General features: G+C 36.9%; 1 protein-coding gene across 1 annotated transcript in view; it reads right to left on the minus strand.

The window, feature by feature from the left end:
- Positions 1–3,321: 3,321 nt before the first annotated feature.
- Positions 3,322–16,030, minus strand: part of LOC141336297 (uncharacterized) — a 55,958-nt gene continuing 43,249 nt past the window's right edge. Inside the window, exons 14-16 of the mRNA XM_073841863.1 lie at positions 8,105–10,033; positions 6,046–6,219; positions 3,322–4,222 (exon numbers count right to left, since the gene is read on the minus strand). Coding sequence (XP_073697964.1) covers positions 3,919–4,222; positions 6,046–6,219; positions 8,105–10,033 — 2,407 coding nt within the window. The 3' untranslated portion in view covers positions 3,322–3,918. The remainder of the gene's footprint in view (positions 4,223–6,045; positions 6,220–8,104; positions 10,034–16,030) is intronic.

Consider the following 16,030-nt stretch of genomic DNA (forward strand, 5'->3'; position numbering starts at 1 on the left):
CTAGCAGCTAATAAGTTTTCTATACCCTTTAACATCTTAATGCCGAATTTATCTCCTATTTGTTTCTTTTCTATATTTCTATTATAAGCTTGAATTAAAATACTATCTGTAAATTGTATTGGCTCTGTTATAGTGGTCACATCTGCTCCTGTGTCCAAAAATACTCTCCTTCTAAATCAACAAATAAATGTTCTTCATATGCTATTACTCTCTGGTCACAAATGATCCATTTTTACAGACCAAATGTCCTTCATTGTGGTACTTTTTGTTTTTTCTCTATTACTCCTGTTTCATTCCCTACATTTGACTGCATATCTTTTTAGACTATTGTCTTTATCAAAATTATTATTATTATTTAAATAGTTCTGTCTAAGATGAGAGATCTACTGCCTGAACACACATTAAATTTGATTTTTCTGTTTTACACTTTTGAATCACACGGCTTCTTTCTTCTGGAGTCATTTTTCTTCATCTATCTTCTGAAATATAATTTGATTTTCCAGGATTACTTCCTATGTCATTTTTTCCTATTCTTGTATTATTTTTCTCACCTCAATTTTTTTCTCTCTGTCTAATTTGAAAATGAGTATTATGTTTTTCCTTCACTCACTTTTGTATTCTGCTTTTGCAACAGATTAACTTTTTGTTGTTTTTGCCTACGCATATTTCGGGATTCTTCTTTTCACTATTCTTACATGGTGAGAACTCAGATCAAATTAGCTAGTCTCTCTTCTATTTATTTCTTAGCTACAGTATTTTAAAATTGTTATTAACTTATATCCGCCTGGAATATTTCATCCTACATCTCTTAATAACCTTACTTTATCTGTCATGGTATCCCTTCTTCTATCGATAACCATACACTTAACTCTGGAACTTAATCTTTGGACGCGTTTATTAACATTTCCTTCCATTGCGTATATTTGTCCTCTGTCACGGTTAAATTCCTCACCCTCTCTATAACTGTTGTTGAAATTTCATGACCTGTACATGTATAGACTAAAGCGAGTAATAGCTCCGCAACCTACATTTGCATTCTCTGCCGCTTTTATAATCCGATCTGTATAAGCATTATGATTTTCTCCTGCCTTTTTAGATCCTATTTGCTTTCTAACTGCCTCCGTTAACTGAAGTTCTAATAACTTTGCCTGTATATCATTTTGCTCCTCTCTACTCTGTTTTGGAGTTGTAAATTCTAATCGCTTCGCTGGAGTTTCCCACATTCTAGTGGCAGGTGTAAAGGGGCCTCTGGTCTTTACTCTCTCCTGATCTGTCTTTTCGCTCTCACAACTCTCTGAAGTCCCTGATTTCTAGTTTTGCTATAGCCTGCCGACCCCTCACAGTATTCAACTTCCTCCTTATTTGCTTTAGTTCTACGTTTAAGCTTTTTATCTCTTTTCCATCTCTCTAATTATTTTCTGTTAAATTCAAACCCTTTTGGCATATAATTTGTTTTCCTATTTTCGACCATTCATTTTACCTCGCTTATCTTAGTGGCATAAGGTGACTGGCTTGCTGTTCGCATTTGCCTGTAAGTTAAATTATTTTCAGGAACAATCTTCCTAACTCATTTTCCTCTTAAATCTCTTCCTTTCTTATTACTAGTGGGATCTTTATACTTAGTTACTTTAATTTCTATTTCTGGTCATTCACTTTAAATTTGTTTGGTCACTCTTCCTAATTGCAATCCACCTCCTTTTTTTCTAATGTAGTCTTGTATCTTATCATATTTCTAACTGTATTTCACTACTTTTACTTTCTTTAGTTAGTGTTGACTAATAAGAGTCTTTTTCTTTTGTTCTTTACTACTCATTTCTATTTCTTACTGGTTTTTCGGAGCTCCCTTCTATCTCTCTGTGGCAAAAACTGCCGTTCAGTGGTTTTTATTACTCCCTTTCTCTCATTGTAAGTTTGTTTACAGTTTTCTCTATTCTTGTTGTTCATTAACAGGCTTATTTTATCCAATGCCTTTCTAGTTTACTTATTTTTTCTAGTTAGCATTCCTTTATCACTGCTATTCCAAAATGTCTAAACTGTCCTATTCTTATTAAGGTTAAATTTATAATTTTAACTTCTCTACTGATTGCAGTTTCAATCAAGGACTACATTATTGTTTTATCTTTTAATTTTGAGTATTTTATAGTACGCAACTTCGTCATGCAGTCTGTCATTACGGCATGCACTACAAAATCCTAGTAAGGCGATCCAGTCGTAATTCTAAAGGATCCTGGACTCTGCATACCTAACTTTTTTTGTGTATTTTCTATCTCTCTTTACGCCTGTACTTCTAGCAGTCTAGAAACGGCACTTATCTGCACGGGTTCTTTTTCAATAACCACAATTCCTCCTCTAGTTTCTTCTATTAAACCATCATACATTATAAATTCAATTTTGCCAATTTTTAATCCCTGTTTATTCAGCCTAATTACCGATCCTGGCTCTGGCATTATTAAGCTCTCTCTATTACTATTCTTAACTTCTTGTTTTCCTGAAAGATTTTCTTCTTCAGTTTTTAAGCTAATTATTTCCTTATCTTCTTTTTTACTATTCTCCATTTTAACCTGCTTTCTTAGCACTGTATTATACTCTATTATTACTATGTTATTTCCTATTGAATAAAAATTCAATATAATTAAAACTGAGAATCACTATCTCATTTTTCTTAAACTTTACAGTTTTTAATGTCTCTGGATGGTTACCAAATTATCCTAAATCGTTTTTTCTTCTTTAAACCGACTTTCTCTTCTTTTACGGCACTACTCTAACATACACGTATTTAAGAATCTTTCGTCCTACATACTTGTATGTTTCGGGGCTTCACCATCATTTAGTGGAGCGTCCCCCACTTGACAGTTTTATAGCCCCTTCTAAGTTTCACAAAAACTTAGCTAATCTCAGGAAGCGCTTTCCCTTCAGAGATTTTTAGTTTTGTGCGCGCACACAACCCTTTCTGGGTCGTATAAATAACTCGTTTAGAATTATTTTTAATTTTCGAGTTTCCTATAGGTTTTCCCTACCTATTAAACTCTATATTTTCGTGCCTAAATCGTATTAGCTGAGTTGAGCAAGTGATCATTGATCCTGGCCAGAAATCAATGGTCAATATGCCCCCCCAACACGTTGGGCGCCATGTTTTGCGGTGCTCAATTTCCTACACCTTCTACCTTATTTTGTTTATTCTCAGGTTAGGTAAAGATAGTCGAATCTGCCCTATCGTATAAGTAATTTTCATACTCACACCATAGGCTTCAGAAGACTCCTCCGTGGTCTGTTCAGTTCAAGTCTATCAATCAGAGTCTTTTGGCAGGCAGGCTTCTTGGTTATAATAAAGTATAATTTTATTGTCTATAGGTTATATATTTTACATACAAATACTACTATATAAAATAAAGAAATAAAAAAGAAAATAAATTGCTATCTTAGTTGTTCGAAGGCTTCAATGGCAAGTCGTCATGGCAGGTCGTCTGGCACCGGAGAAGCTGTTGCAGAACCAGCATCTGATGCCCTCTTCGTACTTCAGTCTTTTATACCCAGCAGGTGCATTCCAATGTCCTTTTTGGAAATCCCCTAAGAAAGTACCTATATAACCTCTCTGCATCTTCGCATTCTTTCTTCTCCGGATTCTTCTCCTCTGCTTCACTCTACGCCTGTCTACTACAGAACACTCGACGGTAACATTTGAATTCCTCTTGGTCATTCTTTTTAGCAAAGCTCTTTCTAATACATGTTTGTTTCCTATCTATGTTCTTGCTAGTACATGTTATAAACCTTTTCTTAATAAATGCTTTAAAACAACAAGTATGGTGTTTTACTTAATAAACTACTTTCAATAAAACGTATACAATACAAATGTGTGGTGTCTTTCTTAATAAACAACTCTCAATAAAACGTATACAATACAAATGTGTGGTGTCTTTCTTAATAAACAACTCTCAATAAAACGTATACAATACAAATGTGTGGTGTCTTTCTTAATAAAGCTAACACAGTACAAGTGTTATATAGAAGAAAAGGACATACTTGCAACAGGAAAATTGCATATTTCATTAACAGTATCTGCAGCTGACAGTTTGGACTCTTCAGTCCATCAGAAATAATCTTTACTCCAGAGTCCTGCAGGTCAGTGTTACTCAGATCCAGCTCTCTCAGGACACAGTTTGAGGATTGAAGAGCTGAAGACAAACTCTCACAACACTGAGCAGAGAGATTACAGCCAGCACACCTGAAAGAGAGGAGAACACACACATCAACATTCAGATCATCTACAGACACACATCAACATTATGACCGACTAACTGTACATTCAGTTAAACTTAATTACACTTTATTGTTGGAATTTCTTCCAAAAATGTTCTTGCATCTCACAGTGTGTACTGTTTCACATCAATACACTTCCACACCAATGAATAACCAAACAATACAATCAACTCAACTTAATAAAACAACAACAGCAATACAAATACATGGCTACAGTGCATTAGTATAGTCCTTTCTACTTTCCGGAGCCCAGAGGCCTACAAGACCCCTAATTCTCATTTATAAATATTACAGACTAATAAACAAAGCATTTACATAATCTGCAACTCTAAGCCTCTGCTTGAAGACAAAAAGTGATATGCCTCATACAAAATGTGAGAAGGGTCAGACATAACTTTTCCTATGACACCCTGAAGCCCCACTGATTTTAAACACGAAAAACTAATCCCTCTGATCTGACTGTGCCACCTCAGATTCAATTTCATCCTCATCTGCAGAATGTTTAAAAAATTAGTCTAGTCTTTCTATAGCCTTCCAAAAAAAAAAAAAAAAAAACTTGTTCAAACATCAACTAAATGATCTGACCACTCAGGTATGAATGGATTAAGAATATTAACACTCTGACCATCTCATTATCTACTACTATAGGTTTCTGTGTTGTTGACAATCTGATCTCCTTTTCTAGACAATTTAATTCTGTTGTATCCTTCTTCTTAAAAGCATTTTTCTCCAGATTCATCACATGCCTAACATCTTTAGTAATGTACCTCATTATTCGGACAGACTGTAATCTCCTTAGTTGGTATCACTGACTGCACACAGAAACCTATGTAGTCTGTTAATGCTTTTTCCTCTGGTTTACTGCTCTTCAGCTTAGATTTCTACATTTCTACTAGGGATGCAACAATACAGTTAGTCCACGGTTCAATACGTACTTCGGTTTTTAACCACGGTTTTCGGTTCGGTTCGGTTCTGATATCTTGCCACTTCAGTGTGGGTTTTTTTGGAACAAATTAACAAAATACTCCTGTAAACCTCTGCACACTAGATAACTAACTTGTAACTTTATTTTATAACTTTTGTTGGACAACAGGTTTAGAAAGGCTTATCATTGCATGTCATTAGAATGGAAGATGCTCTGTGTGTTGCGTTATTTTTTTCAAATATAAGAGGGGAAGCGTTTTCTCATTTCAGCACATGAAATCATGGGCAAACATTCAGCAAATTCCAAGAGAAATAAAAGGAAGGAAGATATTTAGATGCAAAACCGAAAAACCGCAATTCACAAGCGCGTATTGAACCGTGGATGTCGTACCGAACGGTTCGATATTATATTGAGTATTGTGACATCCCTAATTTCTACAAGATGTACCACATTATGATCCGAGTTTGCAACCGGTGACCTTATCCTGGACACATATGCTCCCTCCACATTTACTAAACAATTAGCAGCAAGTTACTCTTCTTTGATTGGCCCTTTACATATCACTTAAAACCCTGCATTGTTATATCCAGTTTAAACTGGTTCATATCAACAAGTACTGGAGCGTCTGGATGCTGCATATGAACACAATCTGCCACAGCAGTCACCACTCTCATTGACTTTCCACTGTGAGCTACATAAACCACCACCAGAACACAACCAAATTACCTGGACAGGTAGAAATCAGACTCAAATACTAAATCTCCATGTCTGTGTCACAAACCTTTCCATTCACTTTATACTGATGACACCATATATCTTTATATAGACAGATCCTACATTATCTCTACTATGTTCTTCAGTACCTCAGTATCTGCAGCTGACAGTTTGGGCTCTTCAGTCCATCAGAAATAATCTTTACTCCAGAGTCCTGCAGGTGATTGTTCCTCAGATCCAGCTCTCTCAGGACACAGTTTGAGGATTGAAGAGCTGAAGACAAACTCTCACAACACTGAGCAGAGAGATTACAGACAGAAAGTCTGGAAGAGATAAACAATAATAATAAAGACATGTAAAGAGGTTTTTAATAGTGCAATGACAAAACAACAGAAAAGAACAAGTAGAAGAAGAATAAGTTACTAATCAACTCAAATCATTAACAAAATTCATTTGTACTACAGAAGTGGCACAGAAGAACAAAAGTGTCTTGTAGGTGTATTTTCATGTTTAATGAGGCTCAGAGGCGGCAAGAGAGCAATCAAATTCATAAATTCATGTTGAGATTAATGTTTTAAACATAACATTTTGAATATAGAAATATTAAAGGATTTAAATCACTGAAAAGATATTTAAAACTGATTTAATTACTGAATCATATCATCCATTTGATTTGTTTGAACAGCTGATTTATTCAGGAATAAAACAAGTGACTGTCTTTATGAATGGAAAATTGAATCATTAATTCGTTTAAAAACACGTTAGTTTATAAACTAAACACCGCTGTGTTTGAATGGAGATGTGCAGCAGTTGTGACTTGTTTCAAACTATTTGTGACGACAAATTAGAGCAAAATCAGACAATAGTGTTACAGTCAGACAATGTAAGTCAATTAATAATAACTTCTTGTGTAACTGTTGTATTAAAGCTGTCGGCTGATATCCTCATGAGCAGTGCATTGATATGCAGCACCTTTGCACTTCGGGCACTTTAGTTTGGGCACATAATGTCCTTACGACTGAAGAAAGAAAGACACAAACATCTTGGATGACAAGAGAGTGAGTACATCTGTATCTGTATATCTGTAAATCTGTGTTGTTTGTTAAATGTAAGTTTTCATTTTTTTTTAAGTAACGATCAAGCGGCAGACAGTGAGTTGATCATAGCATATGTTTGATCAGTTTAGTCTTCTTAAATCATCACGACTTGCCTAAAATAAAAATTCTAGATATAAAACAGTTCAAGCATATCACAATGTTAAATGCTTAACCGATATAAATGTGTGCTGCTAGACCCATATCCAGTCGTTTGTGTGGAGAGTGGAAGCTGAAGTGCAGGACATGGAGGCTTCAGACGATCACTCTTTAAGATTTTTTTCAGTGGAAATAATTTAAAATACGAAACTCCATTCGAGCCGCTGTTGATAGTCGCAGTAGCCTGGTATCGTGTTGTTTCCACCAGCATGCCAAGTTTTTTCATCACCATTATTGATGAATGTGTTAAATATAAACATAAGGAGAAGCCTAAAACAAGCCCGATCCAGACCCACATCTGAGCTATGACCTGAGAATTGTCCAGCTCAGCCCTAGGGCCGTAAATAAGTCCGCTGGGGTCCGTCTGGATCTGGCTAAAATACAAGGCTCCAACCCAGAAGAGTTTCACTGAACTTACAATTGTGACATAAATATTATGATTGTACTTCTGACAAATTGTGACCATTTACTTGTTTCACATAAATACAGCGCTTTCATGTTTTAACTCATTCAAAGGAACGATTTCTATATATACCTATATCTCTCATAATAGGTACTGTAATAGTCAAATAGCTGGAACATTAAACATTATGAATAATTAGTGAAGATTAAATGTTATATTATTATTGCTATTGATATTACCAGTAATGTATGTCACTATTTTATCTTCATTCACAAGTGAAAATGTCTGAATTCCAGCTTTACTGATGAATAGTGTCTGTCTCTTTGCTTCATCTGCTGCTGATTTAATGAATGAGTTTCACATCAGACTGAGTGTATTTACTGCAGCACTAACACACATTTTGATCAACTATCTACTGTATTAAGAGTGTTGTGACTCATTTTAGATTCTGGCCTGTTATTTAGGAGAAAATCCCTCATTTAGGAACATTTATTTTAAAGGGGTCAGATTCATTATTTAATATGATAGTTTAGTTAATGATTCAACACTCACAGAGCTTTTCTGCAGTTGATCACAGCTGGTATCAGTCTTCTTCTGCCCTCATCTGGTGTGTTGTATTTCATGGGGTTCAGTTCATCCAGCGGCTCCTCTGACATCTGAATCATGTAGGAGATTGTTGAGCAGTGACCAGGAGAGAGTTCCTCATCTGAGTGTTTGTCTGATTTCACAAACTCCTGAATCTCTCTGGACAGAGTCTGATCTTTCACTTCCAGCAGACAGAGGAACAGATTGATGGATTGACCAGTGGAGAGACCAGAATCATCTTTGATCATCTTTTTAATGTACTGTGTGGTTCTCCTGATGGTCTCTGAGCTGTTCTCTGTGTGTGTCAGTAGATCCTGTAAGAGTCTCTGATTGGACTCCAGTGTGACGCCCAGCAGAAACCGCAGGAACAGATCCAGCTGGCCATTTTCACTCTGGAGAGCTTTATCTACTGCTGATGTTAGTAGATCATACAGAGAGTCATTATTAAATCTGTAAAATCTAAATTTATCCAGTGTCTCTGTGTTCTTCGTTAAATAGCAGTAAAGCACATAGAAAGCAGCCAGAAACTCCTGAAAGCTCAGATGAATGAAGCTGTAGACTTTCCTCTGATGAATCACAGATTCCTCCTTAAAGATCTCAGTGCAAATCCCAGAATACACTGAGGCATCAGTGACGTCTATGCCGCTCTCAATCAGGTCCTCCTCATAGAACATCACATTGCCCTTCATCAGCTGTTTGAAAGCCACTTCAGCAAGTTTCACAATCACTTCTCTGTTGGACTGCAGGAGTTTCTCTGGATCTCTCTCTTCATACTTCTGGTTCCTCATGTTGATCTGAATCAGCAGGAAGTGGATGTACATTTCAGTCAGAGTTTGAGGGATTTCTGCACTCAGATCTTCTTCCAGGATCTTCTGAAGCACAGTGGATGAGATCCAGCAGAAGACGGGGATGTGGCACATGATGTGGAGGCTTCTTGCTCTTCTGATGTGTGAGATGATTCTGCTGGCTTGATGCTGGTCACTGATTCTCTTCCTGAAATATTCCTCCTTCTGAGGCTCATTGAATCCCTGAATTTCTGTCAGACGGTTGATGTATTTGGAGGGGATCTGATTGGCTGCTGCTGGTCTGGAGGTGATCCAGATGAGAGCAGAGGGAAGCAGTTCTCCTTTCATGAGGTTTGACATCAACACACCCACTGATGAAGTCTCAGTCACATCACAAACTTTCTTTTTGCTTGAAAACCTCAGTCTCAGTCTGCTTTCATCCAGACCATCAAAGATGAACACAACTTTACACTCCTCATAAATCTTTGAGTCCAGATCTTGAAGTTCAGGATGAAAGTCCAGCAGAAGTCTGTGAAGACTGTACTGATGATCTCGGATCAAGTTCAGCTCTCGAAATGGAAGCACAAACATGAAATCTACATCCTGATTGTCTTTTCCCTCGACCCAGTCCAGAATGAACTTCTGCACAGAGACGGTTTTTCCGATTCCAGCGATGCCTTTAGTGAGAACAGTCTTGATTTGGTCTTTCTCCTTCTTCTTCTTCTTCTTCTTCTTCTTGTATCCTGGTTCAGATGAGGCTGTAAAGATGTCATTGCAGTAGATCGGAGTGTCTTGTGAGTCTTGTGTTCTGGCTGTTTTCTCCATCTGTAAAACCTCATGTTCTTCATTCACTCCTTCTCTCTCTCCCTCTATGATGTAGAGCTGTGTGTAGATGCTGTTCAGGAGGGTTTCATTCTCCTGGAGTTTCAGTCCCTCAAATAATCTCTCATACTTGTTCTTCATGCTGGTTTTGTGCTGGTCTTTGACTCTCTGTAGTTCATCATTCACTGGTTGATCATTTCTATTCAGGATCGGTGTAACAGGAGTGAATGTACTGGTCAGACGGATGGCAGAGGGTCTAAACTGTAAGTTGGAGACTTCATTTATTCTGCTGACACAACAACAACAAAAAGACAATACATTATAATCATGAAAAAGTACTGAAATGCACAAAGTGCTGTTAAAATGACAGTAAATCAATACAGATGTCATTCTTATATTTTTTGTCAAATTATTGTCTTGCATATTAACTTCATTTTAAGTTTATTTGCATAACACTTTTTGTAATGCACATTGTTCCAAAGCAGCTTCACAGATAAGAAAATACACAGAAAATGAAAGTCTTTTAATTCTCCTATAGCAAGCAGTGACAACAAACTCTCTGAGATTAAACAACTTCCTCCTCAAACTGTCATCACAGGTTCTGTTAGTCATTTTCTCTAGTATTTCAATCACCATCACTAATTTGTCTTGACAGTTTCACAATTAACAATATATTCTACACTTCTCATAATAACATAAAAGGTCTCTAACACTGTGTCCTAAACAGACGTGACACAGCAGTGTAATGTGATAAAATCATCAAATATCAGTCAGACTGAAGTGTGAGTGGGTGAAATGAACTCAATCTAATTCATAAATAAAAAACTTTAACATTATTAGAAATAGAATGTCATAGAATACACTTGCTTGGACATTCTTGTTTTGTCTTAAATGTATTTTCTTATTTTTTTTATTTTTTTTTTTATTGTCGGTTATTTCAATACACATGCACATACAAGTACAGTCTCAGCTATACAGCTATAATGGGAAATATACAAACAAACAAATTAACACAATCAGGCTAGGGACTAAATATGCACCATGAAATACAGAGTCAAGAGAAATTATTAATGCAGCGCCAAAAAGGTGTCCATAACTGCCAAAAATCCTCAGACTTTTGATGCATATCATAGGTAAGTTTCTCGAGTGGAAATAGTGTACATGCTTGAGACAACCACATTTTAAAAGATGGTACTTGAGGAGATGACCACAATAAAAGTATGCATTTCTTTGCTAGATAAACCAAAATTAGAAACAAGTGTTTGGTGTGGGAGTCCAGTACATTCTCTACTCCACCATATAACAAATAAAATTCGAGAGAAAAACACAATTTTAACTTAAAGAGCCTTTGTAGAAAATAATGTACTTTCTTCCAAAAAGAAATGATTTTGTCACAATACCAAAAACAGTGAAGGAATGTTCCTTTACATTTTTTACAGTTAAAACAAAGATCAGAAGAGTTTCTGTAAATTTTTTTCAGACGTAAAGGTGTAAGATAGACTCTGTTAATGAATTTATAATTAAGTTCATGAATACCCAATGAAGTACATTTAGAGAACAAATTGTTACATATTTCAGACCAATCTGTATCTTCAATTTCGTGACCTAAATCTTTTTCCCATACACTCTTTAAGCTCTTGAAAGAAGATTTACATGAATAAGATAGAGCTCTGTATATTTTGGATATTAACCCCTTGGAAAAACTGCTTGTTACAATTTGCTCTATGGCAGCAAGTTCAAATCTCAATTTACCCTTATCAGACAAAGATTTTATGAAATGACGCAGCTGAAGGTATTTAAAAAAATTAGATTGTGGTATGTTATATTGGCTAGAAATTTCTTGGAAAGATTTAAATGTACTGCCTGTAAAGAGGCACGATAACTTTAGAATCCCTAGTTTAGACCAATCTGAAAGGCCAATATTTTGTAAGGATACAGGGAAATCAGGATTAAAAGCAATAGGTGAAAACAAAGTTGTATTAGCTGGAATTTGAAAATATTTTTTTATGTCTCCCCATGTCAAAAGAGTATTTGAGATGATGAAATTTGTTGAAGTGCATTCAAGTTTTTTAATATTTATAATAAAAGGTAGGAATTTTATTGGGAGAGGAGCACAGGCTGTTGCCTCCATATTGAACCATCTAGAGTCTGTTCTTTCGCTGTACCAGCTGACCATGTGTTTTACCTGTGCTGACCAAAAGTAAAGTTGTAAATTTGGTAAAGCGACTCCTCCCATTTCTCTTGGTTTCATTAATTTGTTAAGATTAATTCTGGGCATTTTATGGTTCCAGATAAATTTAGAAAAGTGCTTATTAATGTCTTTAAAAAAAGTATTAGGTAAATAACAAGGAAGAGATTGAAATAAATATAAAAATTTAGGGAGAATATTCATTCTAATCACATTAATCCTACCCAAAAAAGAAATAGGAAGTGTCCTCCACGTGTTAAGGTCTTTTTTAATAACTTCAAAAAGAGGAACGTAATTTTCTTTAAATAAATCCTTAAGTATTGGTGTAATAAATATGCCAAGATATTTAAAACCAACAGAAGTAATTTTAAAGGGTGAAAGGGATGAAAGATCGAGTAGATTAGGTATATGGAAAGAGAGTGCCATAGATTTTGACAGGTTAATTTTATATCCGGATAAAATACTATAATCTGAAATACAATTTAATAACGCAGGGATTGACCTATCTGGTTCAGAAATATATAGCAGCACATCATCTGCGTATAAAGAAATCCGATGTTCTTCGTCTCCTACCGTTATTCCAACAAGATGTTGACATTGTCTTATCGATTCAGCTAGTGGCTCAATTACAAGGGCGAAGAGCAGGGGTGAAAGAGGGCACCCCTGTCTTGTACCTCTTTCTATGTCAAAGGGTTTTGAGGTCAGGCCATTCGTAGTCACAGTAGCTTGAGGGCTAGCATAAAGCAATTTGATCAAATCAATGAATTTGGGACCTAGATTAAATCTTTTAAGGGTGGCAAAAAGAAATTTCCATTCGACTCGGTCGAAGGCTTTTTCTGCGTCAAGGGAAATAATAAGGGATGGAGTTTTACATGCTTGTATTGAATTTATAATATTTAGGAGTCGACGGATATTGTCTGTGCCAAAACGTGATTTTATGAATCCTGTCTGGTCTGGCTTAATAACTTGTGGTAACACAGTTTCAAGTCTGCGAGCAAGTATCTTAGCAAGAATTTTGTAATCGGTATTCAGAAGACTTATCGGTCTGTAAGAGGCACATTCTTGAAGATCTTTGTCTTTTTTAGGGATTAAACAAATAGATGCTGTTTTCCATGACTCAGGAGCCATTCCACGATCTAATAAATTTTGGAGGGCGGGTATTAAAATAGGAGAGAGTTCTGGCCAAAATTTTTTGTAAAATTCACAGGGGAATCCGTCCGGGCCTGGAGATTTATTCGAGGGCATAGAATGGATTGCGCTAAAAACTTCTTCTGGTGACAAAGGTGAATCCAAAAACGTCCTATCTTCATCAGAAATAGTTGAGAGAGGAATTCTGTCTAAGAATTCAGTAATATCAGATTGTCCAGCAGTAACTTGTGATTTATATAATGTTTTGTAAAAGTTTCTGAATAATTTATTAATTTGAGCAGCATTGTATGTAATTGACGCATCTGGCGTCTTCATTGATTTAATTGTTCTCTCATTCTGTGTTTTTTTAATTAGATGGGCTAATAATCTATTAGGTTTATTTGCGTATTCATAGTACTTTTGTTTTGAAAAGAAAATAAGTTTTTTAATGTGGTTTGTGTGGTCCAAATTAAGTTCTGCTCTGGCTCGACATAATTGGGCCCAATTTGTTTGAGTAGGGGCTGTACTATGTAGACATTCCAGTCTCTTTACTTCATTTTCTAGCTCCTGTCTTTTTCTATACCAAGTTCGCTTGTACGCAGAAGTATAAGATATAATATGCCCTCTAATTGTAGCTTTAGCAGCATCCCAAATAGTTGCAGATGATACCGGCGAATTTTCATTGTCTATCCAATAATTTTTTAGCCCTTCCCGAACTGAATCACAAAACGGTGAATCATTCAACATAGAAGAATTAAATCTCCAGACCCTTGTGGTCCTGTGTACGCTTAGCGTCATGTCTAAGTAGACTGGAGCATGGTCAGACAAAACAATTGAGCCAATTTGACATGCAGATACTGTATGAAGATATTGAATGGGGATCAGAATGTAATCTAAACGAGAATACGAGCTATGGGGGTTAGAATAAAAAGTGTATTCTTTACTTCTCCCGTTAAATTCTCTCCAAACATCAGAGATTCCAGACTCATTACAAAGTTCCTTGAGGACCATAGATGCTCTAGGGTGAGTGAGTGTTTCTGAAGTGGATTTATCCATTTTTTGATCCATGACACAGTTAAAGTCACCAGCACAAAGTCCCAAGCCATTGCAGTACTGATTAAACAAAAGTACGACTTTAGATATAAATTCAGGGGAATCCTCGTTTGGAGCATAAACATTAAGTAAAGTGATAGATTGCCCATATACTGTGCCTGTGATTAACACATATCTTCCATCTGGATCGTTAATCTGGTGCTCTAGAATAAAAGGGAAATGCCTACTGATTAAAATAATTGTACCTCTCTTCCTGGTGTTTGCTTTACACGATGAAAAGAATATCTGTCCAACCCAATCCCGTTTTAATTTTATGTGTTCTGAGTCAGATAAATGTGTCTCTTGTAGCATAGCGATAGTAGCTTTTTGTTTTTTCAGATAGGTTAATATTTTTTTCCTCTTAATCACATGTCCAAGCCCTTTAACATTCCATGTAATAACCCTGGTCGTATTGTACATAGTCATGAAACAGAGAAAAGTAAAAACAAAAAAAGCTGTAAGTTTAAGACTGCATCAAACCTAAAACATACATAAGACCGACAAGAAAGATTTTTGTATTTTAGAACACAAAACATGACATATTGAACCCAACACCCCCTCCCCCTGCCCTCCAGCCTCGTCCCCAAACGACGAGGCACACCCCGAGAGACTAAAGTTAGGTTACTTTACCCGACCGGCACCGAGCATAAGGTGGTAACAGCCCATACCAAGTAGCAATACAGAGTTATACCCATAGGGGGCGCGCAAGCGCTACAGACCAGTTCCCTTCCCGTAGATCCAATATCCGAGGGTTAAACGTTTGGCCAGCGATCCGCCCACACACACAAAAAAAATAAAATAAAATAAAAAAATCTATATCCTGGCCACATATCCATTTTCAAAATAAAACGTCCTCGGATTATTGTTAAGAGTCAACGCAATAAAAGAAAGTCTATAACAGAATCAACAGCTTTCAGTTTAACATACTTGTATCTATTGTAAACGTTACCCTTCTGGCATTACTTATCTTCCAATGTTTTCATAAACTCCACGACTTCGGCTGGGGAAGAAAAAAGATGCATCCGAGTTCCGTGAAGGCAACGAAGTTTGGCAGGGTAAGCAAAGCCTCTAAACATGTCACAGGCAGACAGTTTCTTCCTGACATCGTCGAACTCCCGGCGTTTCTTCAGCACCTCGGCGGATACGTCTTGAAAGAAGCGCAGTTGAATCCCTTCGTGGCAGATGTACCGTTTTTTCCGCGCTGCTTGCAGTATCAACTCTTTGTCCACATAGCGCAAGAATCGCACTAAAACACTTCGTGGAGCATGGTTTGCTCCCGGCACCGGGCCGAGAGACCTGTGAGCTCGTTCAATCTCAAAGTGTGTTTCAGGAGTAAGGTCCAGCCATTTCGGCAACATCCTTGTCAAATATTGCGCAATAGGGTCAGAACCTTCAGCTTTCTCAGGGAGGCCGACGATCCTCAGGTTTTTCCGCCTGCCTCGGTTCTCCAAGTCGTCTATTTTGGCTCTAAGTAATGATAGATCTTTGTCCTGAGACGTGATTCTTCTTTCCTGCGATAACATGGCATCTTCAGCAGAGGAGATTCTTGCTTCTGCCTCGGTTAGTCGTGACTCGTTGGACGCCACTCTACCGGTTAAATTAGAAAGGGATTCCTGTATTGCGACAACTGAAGTAGAAATATTGTCCAAGCGACTATCGATTGCACTCAGTCTGCCATCGATATTGCCCAGGCTGGCTCCCAGCGAGCGAATTTCGGTCAGCATGGCGTCAGATTGGTCTGACAAGGCCTCCTCCGCCTCGGCCTGCTTTTTTTTTGCAGCTCTGGAAGGCCGAGAGGAAGCGAAGAGTGGAAACTCTCGTGATTCTTTGATCTCGGACATTGCTGTTTAATGTAAGAGCGATTGACTTCAAATTAAC

This window comes from Garra rufa, chromosome 6 (assembly GCF_049309525.1).
Source record: "Garra rufa chromosome 6, GarRuf1.0, whole genome shotgun sequence".
Lineage (NCBI taxonomy): Eukaryota > Metazoa > Chordata > Actinopteri > Cypriniformes > Cyprinidae > Garra > Garra rufa.